This window comes from Megalops cyprinoides, chromosome 15 (assembly GCF_013368585.1).
Source record: "Megalops cyprinoides isolate fMegCyp1 chromosome 15, fMegCyp1.pri, whole genome shotgun sequence".
Taxonomy (NCBI): domain Eukaryota; kingdom Metazoa; phylum Chordata; class Actinopteri; order Elopiformes; family Megalopidae; genus Megalops; species Megalops cyprinoides.
Genome location: NC_050597.1, coordinates 33729230 through 33754056, shown reverse-complemented (window position 1 = coordinate 33754056; position 24827 = coordinate 33729230). Strand labels below are relative to the sequence as shown.

At 40.8% G+C, this 24827-nt stretch overlaps 1 protein-coding gene across 1 annotated transcript; it reads right to left on the bottom strand.

Annotated features, from left to right (window-relative positions):
- Positions 1 to 6791: 6791 nt before the first annotated feature.
- Positions 6792 to 12279, bottom strand: rgra (retinal G protein coupled receptor a). The gene is made up of 7 exons (XM_036547103.1): positions 11960 to 12279; positions 11396 to 11552; positions 10145 to 10266; positions 9168 to 9321; positions 8568 to 8685; positions 7871 to 7984; positions 6792 to 7460 (listed from the first exon to the last, which is right to left on the bottom strand). The coding sequence occupies exons 1-7, from the start codon at positions 12036 to 12038 to the stop codon at positions 7317 to 7319; spliced, it is 888 nt and encodes a 295-aa protein (XP_036402996.1). The 5' UTR covers positions 12039 to 12279; the 3' UTR covers positions 6792 to 7316.
- Between the last annotated feature and the right edge of the window lie 12548 nt (positions 12280 to 24827).

Genomic DNA, 24827 nt, shown 5'->3' with positions numbered 1-24827 from the left:
AACAATTAATATAATTAATTAAATATTATTTGATTTGCATATGTGAGATGTAGAAACAAACTTAAATCTTTAAATTCTTACTTAAATTCTTCAACTCAGTAAAATTTTGTTCAAATGCTTATTGTATGGACAGCAAGAATGCACAATAAAAGAGAGAGCATAAAGAGAGTATTTATTCGTCTTCTAAATTAAATGCCTTCCCGTGTTTAACATTGTCACACAAATTACAGCAATACAATGTGTATTGTATCGAAAGGGAGGAAACAGCAATGAAGTAGCCACACTGTTTGCAACATAGAAAGTAGATGACTGTCTCCATTATCCTTATCTTCACTAGTTTCAGGTTTCTGCTTCAGTTCCAACTTTGGCTGGGGAAGGTATACTGTTTTTCCTTTCCATCTACCTGCTGGTCTTGAAAGCATCTTATTTGTGGCATCTGTAGTCCCAGTCTCAGGCCCTACATTCACTAACCTTACATGTACTATAGTTCATTTTCATTTCCATCTCAGGGATGGTGGCGTAATCCTCAGCACTTGATGCACACAGTGTGGTCTCTCACATGCCTTGGCTTTAGCACAATTCCATTACGATACCAGGACGCAATGCTTGAGAGAAGCACTGGCTCCTGAACCTGAACCAAGATGTTTAACACTCACATTTAAAATCCAAGATTTAAGGAACGTATTAGCATTTAATTGGCAATTAAAATAATTGCCACTGCCACATTCATATGTGTAGTCATATATAAAGCAAATACTATTCATGTCTTGGATTTAAGAATATATTCAAATTTAAGAATATATTGACTTGCAGGGACATACTGTATCTCTTATAACATGTTAATGATTATATGCTACTCCTACACATGGTATGCCTGTTTGTCATTGACTCACAATCAGCTTTTTGCGATCAGATTGTCATTCTTTTACCTGGACATAACCTTGAAGATGGACTGAACAAAGGGTCTGCTCAATTGCTCTGCCTCTTGCTCATAAAGAATGACCTGTGCAATGCAGATGTATGTACAATTTATGTACAGTGCGAGTTATGTAGTCTCTTCTACATTTTCTCAGTCATTTAAACATAATCAGCAATAGGACACTCTGGCATGAGTAGTGGGAACCTGCTCTTCCTGAAAAGAGTAATGGGAACCTGGTTCACTGTGTCCTTCTCTGGGATCAGACAAAGGGATAGGCCCTTCTCTCAATAAGGTTGTGCTAATTGGTCCATCTGAGACAGCATCACTTTTAGCCCTCCACTTCTTCTCCTACCATTGGCCAAGTACATCTCACATGGTGCTTCTCTGCATGAAGTTCCACCACCAGTCATCGTTTTCATTTAAATTCTGTGGTTATGAATGAATATCTATTTAAACAGGAATACAGATGTTTAGATGTATGCTTATTCAGTTGAAGTTATTGTTGCACTGTGAAATTCATTCAAAAACCTAAAACCACATGACAGTATTCTGTACATTTCATTCATACAGAATATGATTTTTACACATTTTTTGTTTTCAGTTTTTGCTAATTGACTGGGATATTTTCCCTGTGTCCAAAACTATGAGTAAGACTTGTGGAACTTGCAAGCCAGATAATGCTCCAGCACTGATGGCTGTGATCACACTTAGAATGGGGTCATGCAACTGGAAACTCTTTCCTAGAGAAAGGTCTCCAATTAATCAATAAAGAGAATCAACTTGAAGCTATGGAGGCACAAAGTGGCTGGGATAAAGAGATACATTCTGCTGTGAGATTGAGTCTCTTCTCTAAAAGCACTGAGTTAGTGTTCAAAGGATGAGACCTTTTCCTACACACAGAAGCTTATGAATAAAACATCTTTAGAATAAATCCATCAGGACAGCAAGAAACAATGCTCACAAGACACACCAGCCTGAACATGCACAACATTGCTATTTAAAATCCAATATTTAACAAATTAGAAATTAAAGATGAAAGTATTCTCTACATAACTACATGGATATGAGTTATATAATGGCAGCTATTTTCTGAATGCATTTGATTTTATGATACAATTAAGGATTATTTTAGGCAATGGATTATTTTTTGCAATTTCATTATCATATTATTAATCTGATTATTACTGTACTGAATGGCCATAAAGGCAATGTTAAAATGTGTAAAATAGAATTTATTTTTGTAACATTTGCAGTTATTATTTCATATTGTTTGAACAAATTATTTTGAAGTGGAAGTGGATTCATTTCCACTTCAATAGTGTATCTGAACATTTAGGGAAACATTGCATTGTAATGTATTGGAACACTGTAGTTTTTCATCAAGAAGCCTAAAATCTAACTTGCCTTAGAATTGAATTCCAAATTCTGTGGTGTTCTAGTTTTTCAATTAATATTCCATTTAATAGTTACATATTTATTTACAATTTCTTTTTCATCATAGTTAAGATTTCTTTGCTTCTTATTTGGGTGCTGTGTAGGCTTTATCTCTCAATAATCTTCAATTTAAACCTGTTTCCAGTCTTTTAAAAGCAGTCCTATGGCATCTTCATGTGTTTGATTATTTGTTTTCAGTGTCAGTCTACTTTAAGTGTGTTGCTTTGAAATTTCATTTGATTGATATTTTATCTAATTGCCTTTCCATTTAGTCTGAGTTGATGTGTTCAAATAAAGTGTGTTAATTCAACACCCCTCCCACTGTCCAAGGAAGAAATATCCTATCACTTCTGTTTTCTGTTGTTGGCCCCTGAGGATACTTGACCTTTTCACCACATCCCCCATTCCCATGTGACTTTCCCTTCAAGGAACCATCCCTGATCCATGTGATTAGCCCTTGATGGGCTTGCCTTCTGTTGAGCGAATGACAGAAAGTCAATGGAGACACGTTTTGCATGTAGTCGTTTAGAATACTCTTTCTCCCAGAGCAGCCTACAGAAGTGTGCACGAAAATGTTAGGCTCAAAGTTGAGATGATATCAACTCATTAGTCTCGCAATCAGTACAGATCATGAAGTACAACAGGAAGTCGAACATTGATAAGACTTAAAACTAAAAATCCTGACCATATGGGAAACAACATCACAGTTGGTTTGGACTTGTCCTCTCAACTTGAAGAAAAACAATATTTGTCCCCCACAATTATCAAAACGGAGTTACCGTCGTTTTATAACTGAGACCGATTTAGGATAGAATATGCTGCGATCCTGCGGAGAGGAAGAAGGCGCGACTATTAGCTATAAAGAACAGCGTTGTGGTGCACTCCAACTTTGGTGCGTGGGCAAATTCTATAGCCACGTTGAGATACTTAATTTCAGCATCTGGCCTGTATATAAATCTATAGCTAGCTATATATAAATCATTTCTGCATTTGTAAGCAAACAAGCTCATTATCAGTATCAATTTGACAATTGTATTTTTTCAGCTGTTGGATATATATGTGTTGCTGTCATTGTTAAAGGTGAAAGGCAGGCAGAAACATCAGTCTGCATCAGAGAGGGAACATCAGGAGGTCATTCAAAGGTCTAGTCACATCTATGGAGTTTAACATGTGTCCAGACTATTGTTGATGCATAAAACATTTGGTATGATAGTGTACACTGTAATCCTGTGTCATTCTGTAACAACTTATTTTAATAATTATAATTTTATAATTATTTGTCATAATTTCAATAATCTAATTATAGTGCTGTGGTGGTGAAGTTGGTAATGACAATTTGTTGTGCTAATGGTAGTTGTGACAGAGTGCCGTCACTACGGTTGAGTATACCATACCAATGAGCCTGGCTCTTTAGCGTTGCGGTCAAAGTTGCATGGTTGGTACCCAGTACACCTGGGTTCGAGGCCGGGTAGGGTGACTGGTCTCCCCCTTCGCTACAAATGGTGTCAGAGTGGGATGGCTTGCCGTGAGGCCATTGGAGGCATGCCCAGTGTGTGAGCCGTACAAGGGACCCCCAGGTTTGGTTGACCCCGGTGTGTGAGGGACCCCAGAGATGGGTGAAGCACTGGTGAGTGGGGCACCCTGGGATGGGAGAAGTACAGCAGGAGAATGCATGAGGGACGCCATGGTGTGTGAAGCGCATGGGCGTGCTTCCCGAAGGGGAGGGCAGTGTGACGGAGTGCCATCACTATGGTTGAGTATGAGCTCTGACTGCCATACCAACATGGCGTCTTTGGCGTCAAAGTCGCATGGTTGGTACCTCGTAGACCTGGGTTCGAGGCCAGGTGGGGTGACTGCTCTTGCCCTTTGCTACAGTAGTAATAGCAATATTACAACCAAAATCCCCACACTGAAGCATGAACAGAAGCCAAGGGCACTTAGGAAAAGGCCTGCTTTATACCTCTGTCTGACAGAGATGGCAGTTCAAAATGCAGAAATGAAGCACCTAAAAGCCATTTTAAAAACCATGCTTCATATCAGAGAACTATGCCTCTGCTAGTAGTGTCAACTTGTATTGGCTTTATGTTACCCCAGCTGGCTAGTACTGCAGTGTGTAGCAAGCGGGTCTTTTTAACTCTCTGTCTTCCTCAGTGTAGCACATAGGAATTAACCCTAAACAACACTACAAAAAAGAACAAAAAAATAACATTAACTCATTGAGCTAGCATTCTTTTAGCATGCACTGTTTTTTTGTAGTGTTGTTTAGGGTTAATTCCTATGTGCTACATTCAATTCAATCAGGTAATGAAGTTTCTATGACATTCTATGACATTTCATTCAGCTCCATTACATGATTGAATTTTTTTATTGTAATATCTGTCATGGTAAGGCAGAATTTCAAAACATTTTGGTAACAGAAAAAACAAGCGTAAAGCATGTACAATAGCAGTAGCACCACATGACAGAAAAATAACATTACTGAACATATCAGGAGGCTCAACACAAAACATTAACACGTTCATTTACTAAACAATGCAAAAAAACGTACAGCACTTTACAGATAACTGCCAGTATCATTGTTCAAAGCATGTGCAGCCAACACAGAAGACCAGACAGAAAATGATGTTCCCCTACACTCAAATTAACAGCAATAGGACAGCAGACGATTCCTCCCTGAAACTAGTTAGCAGCAATCAGACAGAATATTAGCTGAGCCTATTTCCAGGTCATTACCACAGATCATGGTTGTGAACTGCTGTACAAACTTGACATAGACACTGACAGATGAAGATTATTACAGGTAGGCAGATTCATGCTAATTAGCATTGGCATCATACTGTATCTCACAGAGGTTGTGAATAGGCATTTAGGTATAGAGATTGTGAGAAGATTAGTTATTTTTCATAGCAGTTTACAGCACAGGGACATGTTCTTTTTTCATAGCAGTTTTCGGCATAGGGATTGCATGTAGACGTTATTTTCTCGTAGGGATTTTTCAGCATAGAGGTTGCAAATAGATGTGTTATATGGTATCTGCCATGGGTTCTGATATTGCACCGAGGATATGAGGGGTCTGCATAGTCTCACATTTTTGAAGTGTCCTTTCAAAGCTAACAGAACAGTGTAACATCAGAAGTCTGCCTCATGCTTTAGGCTACAGTCATTTTAAAGGTGGTGGCGTATCACTTTACTGTGCAATTTTTTGGTTGGCCACATGTTGCTTACTAACAGATGTGAGCAAAGAGTTTGGTCCAGCTCAGTGGCCAGACTGTTAAATGTTGAGCCACTGGGAGAAACTTGCCAAATACAGACAGAGAGAAAGTCACAGGCACTAACCTTTGAATGGCTGTCAGGTGAAAGACTGTCAGACTTAAGGAGCAGGCAGGTGAGAAGGAAGGTGCCAATCTGACTTCAGCCTAACCGTGTCTTCATTTCTGAGCTAAATTAAGGCAGTTACAATTATTGTTCAGTATAAATTTAATTTAGTAGTTACCATTTTCCTCTGAAGTGGGCTTTATAGCCTGAAACAGAGGTCACCCATTTCAAGAAAAGAAAGGAATGTATTACACTCAATAGTAGTACTCCATACTGGAACCCTAAGAATTATGGCAGTCTGCTGTTCCTGAATAGGTAGTGACCCCATAAAAATAGTATAAATAACCACATTTCCCTGAATTTGGTTCTATTTTTTCTTGCCAGCATCACAGTTAGAGGTATTCATTGTACAATCATTATAGCTTTGTGATAAGAACCACCGTTTGAATCTAACAGTAACTTCCAGTAAGATCAGAGTAGTACTGGAAACCTTTGTTACTCAAATGAAAGAGAAAGCTACCAGTTATAATATGTCACATAGTATGCTTCACATTAAAGTAAAATAACTATTTGAATATTTCATTATATTGTTTAATTCTTCTATAATTGATATTATTTTAAATGTATATTATTCCCATAAATATAGATTTATGTAGTTTACAGCATTTTGGATGAAAATGAGGCTCTTTGTGTAGAACAGTGACATAAGAAATGTGCTTTGTTTTGAATAATATCTAAAGAGAAAAGCATGTCTAAATATAGCAGGTCTGATTTGTGATCTTCTCTGTGCTAATCTTCAAGGGCTAGGGAATATCTTTTCATGAAAAGCCCTGTTGTTTGTAGGATTAGACAGTGTTGCTCTACTAATTCTACTGGGCTGATCTAGATCTTATCCTGTAGGGAAAAGATTGAAACACTTTGGGATGAATATATGATTGTGCAAGAAAAACACGTTCTCTGTACATATGTTCCATATATAGATTATAGTACAGCATATTACAGGAGCAAAGTAAAATGGCATATTGTGTCCCCATTTGGACTTAAGACTATATATGTTGCACTGCTGAAAATGGCAGGAAAACATTCATTTTGCTATATCACCATTTTTTCCTTGTGACATTTCTGAAACACTAATACATTTAAAATTATAACCATGTTGTTTGGCTAAAGAATAAGTGGCACAAAATGAAAATGAATTATAAGAAATGATAAGGCATGAATTAAAAGTCAATGTAAATTCACAGAGAATCAAAATTCAGTTGTTCTTTAGGAACACAAATTATTTCAGCCTCAGTCTGCAACTAAATATATGGGTGTAACAGGTCCTTACTCAATCCGTTGAATGGAGTGGACTACTGAGGCCAACCAGTACCTGCACCGTCAATGTCAGAACTCATGAAATGCTTGTGAAAATGAATGCTTAATACATAAACAGGGCACAGTACAGACATATTTCAATCTAGGAACACTTAAATTGGCCACTGAAATACAAGGCTGACCTGACCTCACCCACACCTGCTTATGTACAACAAATGAAAATAAATAGAGCAATGGGTGAATATTCAGGTTTCAATGATGACAGGCTGAATTTGTGTCATACCTTGACAGAAAGCATAGGAACATTGAGTGTAATTCGTGAATGTTTAATTTATTTGGACTTGTTGTCAGTTTGAGGCACTTCAATCTTTTGCCCAGTGAGGAACTGCCAAATTCCTCCTCTGTAGTTCTCATTTCCAAGGGCATACAAGAAGGCATTGAAGATCGGGGAGGTCTTTGCCAGAATAGGCGCCATCTGTAAAACAGAGTAGCATCATTAGCTGGTGTTTCACACACAATCTACAAAACAGAGTATCATTTTTATCTAGAGTTTCACAATCTACAGACCACAGTAAAATTGTTAGCTGGCTTTTCATAAACAGTATACAAAACAGAGTAACATCTTTAGCTGGAGTTTCATAAACAATCTACAAAACAAAGTAACATCATTAGCCGGCATTTCCCAAACCAACTACAAATCGGTAATATTGTGAACTGACAAACCAACTGCAAAAAAGTAACATCATGAGCTGGAATGTCACAAACCAGCTACAGAACAGAGTAATATTGTGAACTGGCAATTCACAGACAGACCTTTGGCTCTCTCACTTCAACATAGTGTGTGCGCAAATACATAAAGATTTACAAAACATGTTGACATCTTACCATTCTCAGTTTGGGAGAAACGAGGTTGGCATTCTCCACAGCTGCATACAGGCACAGTATGGCATAGGGTCCCCAGCACAGAAGCAGCGTTTTCAGAGGTGTGCTGGTATTAAACTGCAAATAGAAAAAGAGCCGCAGCCATGAGGGGTGTGGACGTCTAACAAAGCTATCACATGCTAAGGATAAAGACTGGAACACCACACATCATAATCCCAACAGTCGAGGCAGACCTCACCTTGGACACAACAGAACATGCTCAAAAGTAGATCCAGCAACTAAGACTTGATTCCTCTGCTGTGTCCTGAAGTAGCCTTGTCAGAAGCTGTTCTTTAATTCTGAATAACTTAAACATGGTCACTGCTCAGTTTAAAGTTGACTGGTGGTGTAATGTGACCTCACAGTAGCCATTCCAACTGCTGTTAAGATCCAGCCCAAAAAAAGCCTGCGAGAATCAGCAGCACTGGAGACTTCCAGAAGAATGTGCTTTTCAAAGTGATGATGTCACCCGTTTGAAGCACTAGATGGAGAGGGACCATGTTCATCGTTTATGTAACAGTTCTACAAGGTCCAGTGTTCCCACTGCATGGATGTCTTTGTGCTCACAGACACGAGGTCTGAGCTTTGCTCAGGCACTGTAATTAATTGGATTATGCAACATAAAATGACAGAGAGAAAAATACACCAAAACAAGGACAACCTTGTGTTGACCGGTCTTCTTGAACTTCTTCTCAATGGACTGGTAGGAGGACAGCACAGTGAAGGCCTGGATGACCAGGTTGAAGAAGGCCATAGGGAGCAAGTACGACACGTAGTTCCTGGTGTGAAGAATAAAATAAACCTCATCTCATAAACCATGAGTAACCAATGCTTTCCTGAACTACTCTGATGCAGCTCTTAGGCTTTCATCTGAGTGCTGTATATGCCTTTATGAAAAAGTAATATTATGGAATATGTAAATCTTTACCAGAATATTGAATGTATGGAATAAATGTACCAGAATATGTACCACATATGCTACACAATATTTCATTGACACTCATTTATAAAAATGCCATTTGCATTTACTTTGAATATGTTTTACAGTATACACTCAACACTAAATACTCCACAGTGTAAGCGTGCAATTACATATGCCAAAGTGGCCATAATTTATATGTTTTCTAAAACGTGCATCATGCTTTTGAAATGTATTATCATATACTTGTTAATTTGGGGATTTTGACATGATACTTTTCCCAGAGGAAGCTTTGCCATGCCTTACAGCAGGGGGTGCAATCATAGCAGTGCCAGTGGGTACCTGTCGCCTTTGGAGTAGTCCAGGGTGCAGCAGGTCCTCAGTGGTTCATAGTCGTACTCTCCCCAGCCAATCAGAGGCATGGCAGACCAGAAGGCAGTGAACAGCCAGATGAAGATGACCAGAGTCACAGAACTGCTCCACTGTAATTTAGTTCCTATGAAATCAATCCCAGAGAAGGATTAACACTACAATACAAGCAGTACAAGCAGAGGCTGTCCTTAACTGAAATAAAAGATATACTGTTCACTAGGATATAAAATTATATTGAAATATAAAATTATTTGATATCTGAAATGAAACCATGCAGGCTGCTGTAGGAGCCAGTATGCTTTACGTGTCGCATCCTTCTGTCACTTTCAGATGCTGGATGAAACAGCCCTAGAGATGGTAGCCCCACTGCAACTTATTCAGTAAGCTACTGTAAACAGCAGTACCTTGTTTCACAACAGGGGGGTGATAACACAGGCAGACTGTTGGAGGCCTTTGAACAGTGCCCACTGAGTGTGTGTAGTCCTTTGTAGGGTGAGAAGCTATCTATGCCTCAAAGCCTTGTGGGCTTTGGTAGACTGCCATGATTTACTGCCATGATAATGGGCATCCTCTGGTCTTCAGTGGTACTGGCAAAATCTGACAGCAGAGATGCAGAGCTCTATCACAGTAACTGTTTCTCTAACTGTGTTACTGAAATCACCCTGACATCACTGTGTATTGTCTTTAACCCCAGAGGACAAACTTTACAAATCAAATCCAGTCAAGAATACATACTAACTAGACAAGCTCTTGATACAGAGTGACACAGTCGCAAGCCAGCCCTCAAAGCGAGAACCTACAGAAACTCCATTCCTAACTTCTATTTTTTAGCGTGGTTGCAATGGATGCACAGTACACACTGGTGCAATAGTGGTGTTATGTGCCCCATAATGCACTGCTCACTGGTGCCATACCGGTGGTATCTGTCCTTAGAATGCTCTACTCACTGGTGCAGTACTGGTGGTATCTGTCCCAGGCAATAGCAGCGATGAAGTTGATACTGGCCAAAGCTGTCACGAAGCCTTGGAATCCATGAGTTTGACATCCCTCTGAGCCGTAGGGCCAGTATCTGTGCAACACAGGAAAGAGTGGCCAGTTATTTCATAGGAAAATAGATTGTGCTTGGTAATATCCCTTAAGATATAACATCCAATATTTGTCATAGACTTTTACATGAAGGAAAACATACTGCATATTTTGGAAAATGCATTGGTAACTTCCAAATTCATATACTTTACACCACACAAAAGAAATTTTGTAATAATATGCATTTTATTTGGGGACGTTGAATGTATCTTTTCTAGGTGTTAGGACAAAACATTTATATATATATTTACACATTTTTTCATGAGAATGATATTCAATTTAGAATGACTGTATTCTGAAAAATGTTAATATTATACTTCTTTACACAAGTGCACGAGGACCTGCCCTGCTGAAAATGTACTTCTCCGTTACTGTTCATGTCAGCTGCAACGATATGTATGGCTTGTCAAACGGTTATTTTCCATTATTTTCAAATAACTTTCTATGTGCAGAAACAGTCCACGTTGAAAGTCCTTTTGAAAATGTTGATTGACAGCCGATGAAAAAAGCAAACGTCAAACCAATCCTCGCCAAACGCGGTGCTGTAACCTGTAAACATCTATCGCTTCTATTACCGGGCTGAAAGAACTGGCAATACGCGGATTTAGGTTTGATGATAAATTCAGGAATAAGTTCTTATTTTAAATTGTTGTCTTAATGTGACTGACCTATATTAATCGCTTACAACTTATTAATAATATGTGTTATGCAGTACGTAACGAAAGGCATTGCACAGGCATCGCGGTGCTCTCTCTTGCACTACATCCTCGGCTCCGTTCTCCTACATCTTTCTGGCTAACTGGCATCCACATCTGCAGAAAAACCCCTAATCCTAGCCAAGGACATAGCTGTGAATACTAACCCTTATCCTCTCACATCCTGTCTCAACAAAACCACCTCTTTTCCACCTCTTGTCGTCAGTTCAATTAATTTACACACCCTCCCATCTGACGCTAGGACTGTTCCATCTTGTGTATTCTGTATAGCAGTGGTGTCCTCTTCCAAGTGTGTTACTGTGCTTCGCGCGTTCATTCACAAATGAATAGAAGGAAAAAAAGATACAGTGAAATACAATTATATAAAAACAAAAACTATGTGCAATGAATTCTCACCTCAAAAAGCTAGAGAAAGCGGCCACAGTCGCATTCATACAAATCCCGACATCAGCCATAGCCAAACTGAACACGAGGAAATTGCTCGGGGTTCGTAATTCCCTTACTTTAAGGAAAGAAATCAGAGTCAGGCCATTGAGAAAGATTCCAACGAGACCTTATGGAAAGAAACACACAGAGAAAAGCAATAAGCACATGGGAATATGGGTATACCAGCACAGTTAATAAAACACATTTCCTGAAGCAGTTTAGCATTCCATTTGCAGGTGATCCTTTATAGGCCTACCGCAGGAGGTAATATTTAAATTAAGAGAACTGTTGTCCTTTTAGAGACCTAATTATTGTTTGTGTATGTTATGCAACATCATACGAGCCTGTCTGGATAAATGTATAGGATAAATTGAATATTCAGGACGAATTATTCGGGACAGACCAACAATCATGTTGACATCAAAACTATTCTTAGAATTGCCCCTATTAATCTGTATGTATGGGTAGTGCGTGAGACCTGAGAGCTCGCAGGTAAGAGGCATCAATGAATTCCATTACTCTGCAGACACTTACCCTCCACGAGAAGAGCAGAGCCTAAGGAGAACACATCGAATTCAGAGAATCCTTCCGGTAAGGGGTACGAAGTCACCATTTTGAATGCGATGCTTGACACAGAATGATGCAGAAACCGCAGACCACTATTCCACTGTCGGCTGGCCCCTGATGCGTCTGAACGGGTTCAAACGGAGCCTCCTTTTAAAGGGGCATTTCACGTGAAAAAGCATGCACGTTATTATGTAAAGCCCTTTTCTTTTGCGACAATCCAGTGAAGAATGTCTTAATGAACATAACAACACCGACTACAGCTTCCTTTAATACGTATTTACACATCCCGACAGTGAAAGCGTCAATTAGTTACACAACAAAGCCTTTGTCACCGTGTGACATCAGTTTACTGCACCGACGCAAGCGGCAAGACCTGGCTGTACGTTTCTCTATCGTTGACTTAATTTCGTAGTGTGCCAACAGGTGATAAACAACTTTTGGCTCAGGCGTTAGCTCAAAATCCTGCAATAGATTGCCACCGTTTTCTCCCGATAGTATTACGGAACATTACAGAATATGCTCTGACATTTACAGCATATTACACAAGACACAAATGGGGGACATGTAAGGATATTATAGGCTATGAATTAGTTCTAAAACTGAATTATTCTTTAATCTCACAGGGGATTGGCATATTGCTTATTCACACGCAAATCCTCTGAATATTCGAATAATTTCACCTTGCCAATGAATGGTGAATTAAACTAATTCTGATGTAGTTGTTTCAACACTAGGATGGTATTTGGTTTTAAGTCCCCATAATTTTGCAAACTCAACTTTTACCGAAGGATGCAGCATTAAACAGCCTCAGTGAACCATCATAACGACAATATAACACGCAGTACGTAATGTGTGTAATTATTAAGACATTGAGTGTCGCCTTCCGCCATGACAAAAACGACATACCAGCATATTAGAAAGGGATCGGTACAGTTGTTAAAACTGTTGGACTGAAAAACGCGAACAACAATCAGCAAGATACCAGTATTTTCAGCACATTGTCACAACATAGGTCTCTATGAAGCAAGAGTATTTCAGTGATTTTTTGATCGGGTCTTTGAACGGCGCCCTGTGTAGTAGGATAAATGGGATATGCAAACATAAAGTGTGCGTTGTAGTTGAGTTCCTACTCCACCGTAGATAGTTTCTGGCATTTAGTTTCTTTTTCGATTATAATACCCACATTTAAGAAAAAAGAAAAATACATACAAGACATACATCCTGATCCTGGATTCCTCTTTTTGGGCAACAAGTGGAATTTAGGAATCGAATTTGCATTCTTACAAACCACTGTCTTTCCTGCTCCTGTTTCCGTCATTACACACAAAACAAACTCAGATGCTAAACTCATTCTGGAAAACAAACACTGAAAATGAACCTTACGATCTTGTTCTGAGTTTACGGGCCTACAATACTGTCCGCTAACACTTTTAGGTCTTAATCTTTGATAATTGTCATTCTTATATGAAATATGTGAGTTGGAAGCAAAGCCTTTCGTAGATTGTTCTGATAGTCACAGCTGTAGAATGACACACCCTTAGCTATTCATGAGGTCTCATAAATAGTAGTTTATAATGGCAGCACTAATTATGATAATAATGGTTCCATATAAAAAGAAAGGATGCCTGTCTGCACCATTTATTGATGAAAATGTGTGCTGTACAAAAGCTACTACAGCTCTGAATGAATTATACCAACCACCATTCAAAGGCACATGTTATGATTACAGTCCTAATTGGAAGCTTTTCATGCCAAAGACTTAGAGTGGAAACAAGGACGACATTGTTCTGAGAGCAATGCTTTAAATACCAGATTATAAGATTGTGAACCTTGGGAAAAATAGCTGAAAATGGTTAATGTGTCATATGACAAAGCAAAATTCAACACCTTCGTCATTGGCCCTGTGCGCAATATTCACCAGGCCAGATTCTGGGTGGTCAGCTAGTCTATGATGAAAAGATGCCAAAATCTGCCTGGTGTTTAGCCAGCATGAGGCTGGAACTTTTAATATGCTTTAAAAGCCTACTGACTGTCCCAGGTAAATGGGATTAAAATACTGTATTGGTGCATGTATTGGTGCAGTCTGTGGAAGGGACGCAGGAGAACGACCTGGTTTAAGTGTGTCTGGCTGTCTGTGAGGAACTACAGCGTGGCTGAAATCCCGTTGTCCTGAGCTGCCCCGAAAATGCTGCACCAGTGGAGGAACCACGTGTTGACCGTTTCAACAGGAGTTCAGACAGAGTAACAGTCTTGGCTTCATGTCAACCACATGAAAGAATTCTGAGATTTTTTTAATAGAACAAAAATAAATGAGCCAGCTTCACAAATGAGCTTATTTCCAAAAACACAATCGTTTGCAAATGAGGCTGTGATTGCGAAGGAGAAAGCTGGAAAAATGACAGCATGTCATGTCATGTATGGAGTGCTCTCTCTAAAGTTGATGACAGAAGCTGGCCTTACTGGCAACCAGAAACTGTTACTATCGAGAGCAGATATGTAAAATCCCACCTGAAAAATCAATTTCTCAGCGGCTACTGCTCGGATCAGTCAAAGTGATAATCACAAAAAGCAGAAAACACTTTCTTAGACCTCAGTACAGTGTTGACAAGCAATGGTGTGGACAGCGAGGCCTGCTCTCCTAGCATTTCATTTACATTTACATTTATTCATTTGGCAGACGCTTTTATCCAAAGCGACTTACAAGTGAGGCAGAGTACAACACAAGAAAAAAGCCATGTAAGGAGTGAAAAATATTAGAAGTGTTGCATGACCAAGTTTCAATAGTTGGCCAGACAAGATACAAGCTAGCTGGTAGAGACACAAGTGCATTAAAGAGGGACTCAGCAGAATGGATATGGATGAAGTGTGGAAGCTCATTCAACCATTGAGGGACGATGGCGGAGATAGTTCAGGATAGTGATTTTGTGCTATAATGTGATGGGACCAGGAGGCACCGTTTGGTAGCAGAACATGGTGGTTGCATGGGAATGTAGGCTTGTAGTAGTGCTTTCAGGAGGCAGATCTTGCTGACTGCAGGGTGTCGACAATGGACAGGAGGGCTGTCTCAGTGGAGTGGCCAGTTGTGAGGCCAGATTGGTTGGCATCCAACAGGTCATTCTGGGAAAGGAAATCAGAAACCTGAGTGAAAACAACTCTTTCAAGAGTTTTAGATATGAAAGGGAGGAAAGGTCTGTAATTTTCTACTAGTGAAGGGCTAAGTGTAGTCTTTTTGAGCTACTAGTGAAGGGCTAAGTGTAGGCTTTTTGAGCAGTGGGGTTACTTGAGCCAGGCTCGATTGCTCGATTGCTCTTGCTCGATTGCTCTTGCCTGGACAAGTTCCTGCTGTGTTTGTGCTGTGTTTGTGGAGTGGTCTCTGTGCTATTACATTCAATAGGATAAAAATAAAAATTGGGGCTATTTACCTAGCTATTAAACAAGGTAGGTCTGATCTGCTCCTAAAGTTGAATCTTTCGTTGCCATTAGGGGAGAGACAGGGAATTTTCCACTTTTTTCCTCCATTGAAGCGTTATCCAATGAGTTAGCTCGTTGGCAAACGCAGCTAATTTGGCACATATTCTAGCTGACAAGAGTTTTTTTGTGGTTTTTTGCCCTCTCAGGAGCAAATCTTTAAATATTTAAGCAGCATACTTTAGCTAGCTAGTCGGGTAGTTTAGCTAGCTAGCTGGTTCGCTTGTTTATTTTTTTTTCTACTGTTCTTCAGCGTCAGATTTTAGGATTCTGGTTGTGTTAGCGTGTCTGCTGAACTGTAAATATAGTTTTATTGTTAATAGGCTAAGTGGCTAATCAAGCACAAATCTTGTGCTTGATTTCTGCCTTTGGCTGTTCTGAGCCACCTCAGTGCTTTTAGCACTTTTTAGCTGGTAATTCTGTCTCAACAGTAAATCTTTATTTAGGGAAAGCGTGTTCAGTTAGGGGAAAAAAATGTGGCCAAAACTGTGCAAGAGTTGCCGGATGATCGGATTTCTGGAGGGAGACCTCCAGGATGAGTTTATTTGCGACCATTGCTGACTCGTTGGGCACTTGGAGAACAAGATTCTTGATCTTGAGGCCCAACTAGCTGGACTCCACAGTAATCCTGAATTGTTAGAGTTCCAGGAACTGATTGAGTACGTCCTATAGGGAGATAGTGTGCTCACCAAAGCCGGGTAGGGGGGAAGATACAGACCAGATAGGGCGAGAGAGCTGGGTTACAGTAGGGCATAGGCATAGGAAGGGGCGCACAATTCCAAGAGGGGTGGCATCTCCAGAGATTGCGGTGACCAAGCATTTCGTGCCACTGCAGGACGAGTTGGCCCACGATCCTGAGAGTCTTCATCCATTGAAAATGTTTATATCATTTGTAGCTTCCACTAAGTTTTATTTTACTGACCAAAATTTTCACTTAGTCTTTAATTCATACATTACAGTTGTTATTCACGTATTTACTGGTTTGTCTGAATCACTGGGACGGGGTATATGCATGGTGACTCAGAGGTGCAAAAAACAAATACAAAATGCTTCTCATTACAAGACTGATTCATACTGAATGCAGTACCAGAGAACCCTCTGGTGTAGCTGGCATCAGTTGTGTGAAGAGTAGGTGTCTACATCACCTGCTTTTTTGTGCAGTTTTTTTTGTGATGTTTTGTTGAATTGTTTGTCTACTTTAGTTGGGTAATAAAGCAAAGTTCTGGCATTTAGCTCTGTGCCAAATCTTGAGATAACCAGATGTCAACTCTGGGAATAATTCAATGGCACTGGGATCAGTGTTGAACAACAAAATACTTATCATTTTTTTCCTCAGATTTAGGGGGTTGGAAACAGAATGTTCAGTCTCCTCAATCCAACACTTTTGTAAAAGACAGCATTACTTTTTTATCCTGTGGAACTGAGATTAAAGTCAATCAGCATTGCATGGAATGTGAACCATTTTCACACAAAAGGGTGTTATGCTTTTGCAATGAATTGGATTTGTTGTTTAGTTTTGCTGTGTTGTTGGAGTCATGGAGGAGATTTGCATAAGTAGACTTGGCTCAGAGAACGGACACATCAGTTGAATGTATTGAAACAATGAATGCCTGTATTACTGAGGACATTGAGAGGGAAGTTCAATAAAAGCACATGGTGTCATGACCTCAACTTTCAGTATTCAATTTCAGGCAGCGTTAATTTAGTTTTATTTGATGCTTGATATCAGGGGCGTAACGAGCCAACACTTGGCCCCAGTGCAGGATGATCAAGGCAGGCCCCCAGTCCATCTCACTTAACCAGAACGCGTGGTGACGTAATGTCAATAGCGAACGGGAGAAGTATTTTGAAGCATGACCAAGAACAGTGAAATGCACTGCACAGTTGATGCCATGATTATGTTATTAGGCCACTAGTAATAGGCAACAGACAACCATACATTATAGGAAAGGAAAATAGCGATGCCTGTGCATGGGCCTAATATATACTGTATTATCGATGGCAGATGGAATGCATTATCATTTCCGGAGTCAAATCAAGGTAGTGATGGGCTACTTTACAAAATCTGGTGTCGGCCTACTGCAACAGATGTAAAACATTATTGGTGATGGCGCACCACAACAGATGAAAAACATTGTTGGTGACGGCGCACCATGACACAAATATACAACATTGCTATGGCTGCACACACATAGGCCTAGGCCTAATAAACACAAAACACAAGTGCGATGGTTGATTATTCAAATAAATAAATAGAAAGAAGCTCTACTTACATCATAGGTGCATTTTCCAGGCTTTTCACTGTGCGAAATCATCGATCAAATCTTTAAGGTCCAGCTGGCATGCATGGGCATTCTCGATAGATAGTATGGCAAGTCCAGAGAGACGGCTCTGTCCCATTGAGCTCCTCAGATAACTTTTAATCACCTTCAATTTAGAAAAGGAATGTTCGGCAGATACTGCTGTTACTGGGATTGTTAAAAAACCGTGCAGACTTCCTTGAAACTTGCAGTGATGCAGCTGTTCTCAACGATCAGCACAATCTCTCGATTTGTGTATAGAGGTTTTTTGTCTTCATAAATCTGAGTATAAATCACATCAGCGTGAGATTATGTGCACATGAACATGCTTAACATCCACTCCCACACTTGTTCTTATATAGACCGAGACATGCCTTTAATTAGTCGAATTAGCATATTTAAGATCCCAGGTAAATGTAAGTGAAATACAGAGATTGATGTTGAGGATCAATGGTCGGACGTAAGAAAAGAAATTATTCGGACAAGGAGATAGAGGTGATGGTTGATGAGGTGGAGAGGAGAAAAAATGTCTGTTTTGGAGGCCAGACTACTGGCATTTCAAATTGACAGAAAAATGCAGAGTGGCTCAAAGTGGTGACTGCTATGAATGCAGTTTCACCAGAGGTGCGTACAGTGGAGGAGAAGAAAAATAAGTGATCAGATTATAAACCTGAGTGTCCTTGCACTCTAGGGAATCAGAGCACTTGGAATGTAGATCTACAAGACGCAAAATAATAGAATTTATGAACGATTCTAACCACTGAGAGATGACTGCTGAAATCAACAAAATAATAGCCAACAGTGTTAGGGTCATTAAGTAAAAAAAAAAAGACAATTAGATCGTTTTGTCCGTCTTTCTGCTCATGCCATGCAGCTCCCTCGCTTGGTCTCTCTTTCTCCCTTTCTCTCGTTGACTGAAACTTTATTTCCCTGTGTCATTTCCTACGAGTATTCCAACATTTCCAATATTTATTTGTTTTTTTTGCTATTTTTCTATAGGGTACATAAAACCTAAACGGGGGGGGGTTGCAGAAAATACAACTGAGGGAGCAAAGCCCCCTCTTGCCCCCTTGTGGCACCGAGTGTGGACACACTGGTCCTGTGTGCACTTATTCATTTTTTGGCCTCTCTTTTAATACTGGCTTCACCAATGCTGCGAAATAAATATATTGTTTGATTTTGAAACAGTAGTCTTGTGTTGTTGTTATTTAGCCTTTCAGAGGCTATTGCATGGTTAAATCAATGAATTTCATTAAACCTGCCACCAGACCAATTTTAGGTGGTGACCTGGCAATCTGCCCCAAATATTGCCACCCGCAGGATGAAAAAAAATGCAGAAATAGGCAATAGCAGGATGATAATCTATTGTTTTACTGTATAAAAAGATTTGCCCCCTTGCCATTTTTAACTGCCCCCTCAGTCACTTCATCCTGGCGCCGGAACCTGGTGCAGTAATGCTCATCAATGATTGACACAAGACCCGTTTATTTGCATCACTGTTAGTCCCTCTTGGTGTCGCCAATCTGCAAATTACAAATTTTATGCGTATGCCACTGTAGCGAAGGGCGAGAGCAGTCACCCCACCCGGCCTTGAACCCGGGTCTACAGGGTACCAACCATGCGACTTTGACCAAACAAAGTTGCATGTTTGGTACCCCGTAGACCCGGGTTCGAGGCCGGGTGTGGTGACTGCTCTCGCCCTTCGCTACAAATGGTGTCAGAAGTGGGATGGCTTGCCACGAGGTCATCGGAGGCGTGCCCGGTGTGTGAGCCGTACAAGGGACCCCCAGGTTCAGTTCACCCCGGTGTGTGAGGGACCCCAGAGATGGGTGAAGCACAGTGTGAGGGACCCCAGAGATGGGTGAAGCACTGGTGAGTGGGGCACCCTGGGATGGGAGAAGTACAGCAAGAGAATGCGTGAGGGACGCCATGGTGCGTGAAGCGCATGGGTGTGCTTCCCGAAAGGGAGGGCAGTGTGACGGAGTGCCGTCACTACGGTTGAGTATGCGCTCTGACTGCCATACCAATGAGCTTGGCTCTTTGGCGTCGCGGTCAAAGTTGCATGTTTGGTACCCTGTAGACCCGGGTTCAAGGCCAGGTGGGATGACTGCTCTCGCCCTTTGCTGCAGCCACCTCGAGACCATGCGCAGAGGTATGCATGCTTTCCCAGGAAGTATCTTTTCATAAATACCGTTGTAGAGAACGTTGTATGTATAGAAAAGTTGTATGTTGTATGTTGTAGAAAAGTGCTCAGCACAATTTTAGTGCGTACGCACCGTTGATACATGTGGCCCTGGGTCTGCTAAACATTCGTCTTGACAAAGTTTGTCAAAATGCACTTCACTGTCCTCCGCTGAATATTCTCAAACGTTTTGCTTACTCCCCAGTTGTCGGAAAGGCCCTCCGCTGTCAGCTTGGCATCCTTAAATCATTCACGGAATGCGGTCAGGTCTCTGATGGTATTGTATGGTATTGTAGCTGAACTGCTGTGTCCAGGTCTGTGATTTGGGATTGCAGAAGTTTTGAGACCACATTAGTTCGTTCCAAAATCTTGCTTTGGAGAACAAGACAAATGAAGCTGAATTTCTCAATTGAACATTTCAATGAAATAGCCTCGTCCCACTCATCTTGCTTTGTGCTTGTCAGTGAGAGTTTAGTCAATGCCTTCGTCACATCATTGTAGCGATATCTCAACGCGGCCACTGCTTCATAACGTGATGATCATGTAGTAGGGCATAGCCTTTTCAGTGTGATGTTGGGATCGTTTGTATTCTCAGTCTGTGTTTTATTTGAGAGCATTGCCTATCTCTTTATACTGTGCCCAAAGAACATATAAATGCACTCAGCAATGTCATAGAACTTTCTTACCTCTTGTATCTTGACTGAATCATTAAGGGTCAGGTTTAAGTTGTGAGAGGCACAGTGTACATACATGGATTTTGGCTCCTTTGCAACTATCCTTGCTAGGACTCCAGTGTATATGCCGCTCATGTTAGCGACACCGTCGTACCCTTGCCCTCTGCACTTTGATAGGTCTAATCCGTTGTCCTCCACAGACGCAACAATGTCATTGGCAAGTCCCCTGGCCGATGAGTCGGTGACTTCACGAAATCCAGGGAATGATTCATTGATCTTCATATTACTGGCGACACTGCGAGCGTCTCGCTCTACTGTGACATATCTATAGACCTGACTCATTTGAGCTACTTTAGCTACATCTTGGGTTGTGTCCATAATCACAGGAAAAATGGGCTCGTAATTCATCCAGAATGTCTTTTTGAATACGTTTTTGCAAGGATATCGATAAGCTCATTTTGTACCGATGGGCTTAGGTACTTGTTTGAGTGAGCTGGGCGACTAATTAGATCTTTTAGGACCGGATTGTATTTTGCCATGAGCTCAGTGATAGAGAGGAAATTACCACTGTTCATTTGGCCTAATATTTCCCGGTGTCCTCTGAAGGGCATTTGTTGCTAAAGTAAGTGTAATATTAATCAGACGGCCCAGTACCTGCCTCCAAACATTCGCCTCATGAATGATGTCCCTCTCCATGTCCTCGTCGATAGTTCTGTGCAAACGCCACTGGTCATATACCACACAAGTTGCTTTTCACTTGTAAGTCGCTTTGAATCCACTTTGGATCCAAATGTAAAAATGTAACATGCAGCAGTATGTACAGAGGATGACTCATGCTGCTGAATTCTCCTGGATAAATTACGCCAGTTGTTTGTTTTCCACGTAGACTTCCCACCTAGTACTGAGCGATCTGCAAAAAGCCAACAGGGCTCGCAATAGGCTACATCTAGCTTGGGTGAATAACATAGCCATGTCCGTGGTATGTCCAAACCAGACTTGATTTTGCTGATCTAATATGCTGTAGCAAAGCAGCGATTATCCTCTGTGGAATCCCGTAGGAAAGGGCCAGTGGGTTTAGATGACCTCTTAGACACAATACAACGTTTGACATTTGTGTCTAAATTCTCAGGAAAATGTCCAATGTCAGCAGGATACCTATTCAGAGATACAATGGCAGTTGATGCAGTTGGCTCCTCAACCTCTTCCTCCTCCACATTCTCACCTTCTCCAGTGCTGTTGGATGGCCTGCTGGTGCTAGCATTAGCCGCTGAGCTGCTGCTGCTAATGGTCACTGCAGGTGCCTCATTCAGCTCTTGCTCCAGCTCGAGCTCACAACTACTGCTCCTGCTCCTCCCGCTCTTTCTTTTTAAAGACATTTCCTATTTTTGGAAGCTTTGCATTTTGTTTCCCAGATGCTTCTTTTCATTTTAATTTTTGAAACCCACTTTTATGTTTGCACTTGTACTCCTTTGCTTCTTGACTTGCTGTTTCACTGTGTGGAAATTTAGCTAGCTCAAGTTCAACATACTGTTTTTGCCACGCAGTACTCACGTTCATAATTACTATGTCCCATAATTCCGAGTGCCCACATTTTTTAACTTTTTTGAATTAAACTTCATTTAGAACTATAATATGTAGCCATGAGTTCATACAAATATATGTATGTATAACTGTTATATCCTATTGTGTTATTTATTCGGTCAATGACCTTAAGAATGACACACCATCAAGCAGATGACTCTGCACAATATATACTTAAAGGGCGCAATTACACTGATAAGTAGCCTGTGCTCTCGGGCCCCCAATTGTTGCGGGCTCCAATGCAACCGCATTACCTGCTTACCGCTAGTTACGCCCCTGCTTGATATAATTTTTGTGAAAAAACTGCCTTAAATGTGTTAGTGAAAGCACAGTGCTCCCAATCATTCAGCATCTATTTAGTGTGGTTTGCAGTGTGCTTTCCACAGAGCTATTTAGAGCAAACAAAAGAATAAAAAGAAAAGGAAAAAAATCCCATTTATTTCACATGGGTAAAATAATTCACAGAATACTTATAGTGGACACTGTCTTTTAATCATAATAATGCATTGGATGCATAATCAATTTAGATCACATTTTTACTAAGCATGAACAAAATCACAAACCTGTTAACGCAGTAGAACACAGTAATTCATTAAATTCAAATAATGCATCTGTATCTACAAATGTGCAGTAAGAAGGAAGCACTTTGGAAGATAGGAAATAAAGCATGTGAGGATAATGTGAGGTAGAGAGGGAAGTATTCTTATAACTGAGAGCAGGGTGGCCCTGACCATTTAAAGTCTGATACCATGGCTGGGGGCAGGGTCTGTGGAAGCGCAGTGTAGCTGTATGTAGTGGAGCTTCAGCTGGGAAACCTGGAGGTCAGGTCCACTTAAACAACTACTCTGTGACCCCCATCAGGCACTTGTAGGCTGCGAGCAGCATCTGCTCTCCACCTGCTACCTTTACGGGCTCTGACCTCTCCCTGCTTTTCTTTAGGGAGAATGTGTCTCAATCACTCCAATAATCTCTTGCAAGGTGAAAACTTTGATGTAAAAATAGATTTTGTAAGAATTGAAGAGGCGTAGGTCTGATGTAGTTTGGAAGTCAGTACGGTTTTATTGGTGTTCAAGCAGTTGCAACACGAAAGTTTTACAATGATTGGCAAAGCGTCACAGAAAAACAGTCTCTTCGAGTTCGCAGAGTAATTGAACCCCGGTTGATACATTGAGGCACTCTATATACCTTCTCTGAGTTCTTTGTCCTCAGAGGTGGGAAACAGAAACATGTGTTCCAGCTATATCCTTGCATCTGGCATTCTTGACTCTGACAATCACCTCTGTTACCTGCTTCCTACTGGTCCGCAGGGGGTCTGACCCTAAGCCCTCAACCAGAGGCCTAGCCAGGTAACAGTCTATGGCAGCATTTGTGTGTGAGTGTGTTGGCACCTAGGATGTTAGCACCTCTGTGTCTGCGGGATAGAGGAAGAGACCCTGTGTGTGGTCTCTCAAACCTTACAATTTCCATGTAATGTATTACACTTGAACGCCAGGTCTATTGGAACTTTAATCTCTCGAGTCCCAAGACCTTATTGCACAAGGTAAAAAGGGCTCTTCTGTACAACCATGTCCGTACATGTGTACAGTCACTTTTCATGATCTCCCTGCGCTGGCTGCCAGTGACAACTCGAATCTACTGTAAAACACTGATATTAGCATACCAAGAGGTGAGGGGAACGGCTCCCTCTTATTTTCCCTAAACACTGGCCAGACCACTGTGCTCAGCTTCTTGAGGACACTTGAGGCTGTTCTCCCCTCTCGTAACCTTACACGCCACGTACGTCCGCTGTCTGTGTTGGCCCCTACATGGCGGGACAAGCTTTCGGCTTTGGTCAGAATAGCTAAAACATTGGCCATCTTTTGTCTCACACTGAACCTCTTAAGGCTATATGTGTGATTATGTACATGGAAGTATATTGCAGAATTTTATGTAATTGGGCAGGTAGAGGTTTTCTTGCATGTGTGTAGCATTATATCTGGAATGGTATAGTCCTTACGTCAGACATATTACTATGCACTTACATGTCAATCTAGGGACACTTTTGACACCTCAGCACTATGTGTAGCACTGGCACTTGTTCACGTGTGGTTAACAGTGGCCTGTTTGTCCAACTTTTCATGCCACTTTATTAGATGCATTGTGTAAGACGCTGTGGATTGCATTTGTCAAATGACAATAACATAATGTTCTTAACTTTTTACAACTGTCAGCAATTTTTTTGCCAATTTTACTTACTTTTATGTGGTGTTTGCCTTTGGTGCTGGACTTTTTCCTTATTTGACAGTTGACATGAGAAAGGAGGGTGGCAGTGATTTTTAGGCGAAGACGAAGATGTACAGCCAGGAAGTGCTGTATGTTTCAGACTGTGATAATGATGGTCCCGTGGCATCACTTCAGTTCAGACAAGAGCGCACCTGTAATCCTGTACCTGCAGAAAATGAGTATCAGAAAGAGCTAAAGTAGTCCTACTGATCTATGATTTGTCTGTTTCCCCAGAGTTACCACAAAGAGACAATGAGACATGTCTGCCGTGAAATTGATTGCCTTTTATACAAGTGCATGAGTAAATATATACCTGTTATTTCATATACATATAGCGTATACATTCTATATACACAACACCTATTCTA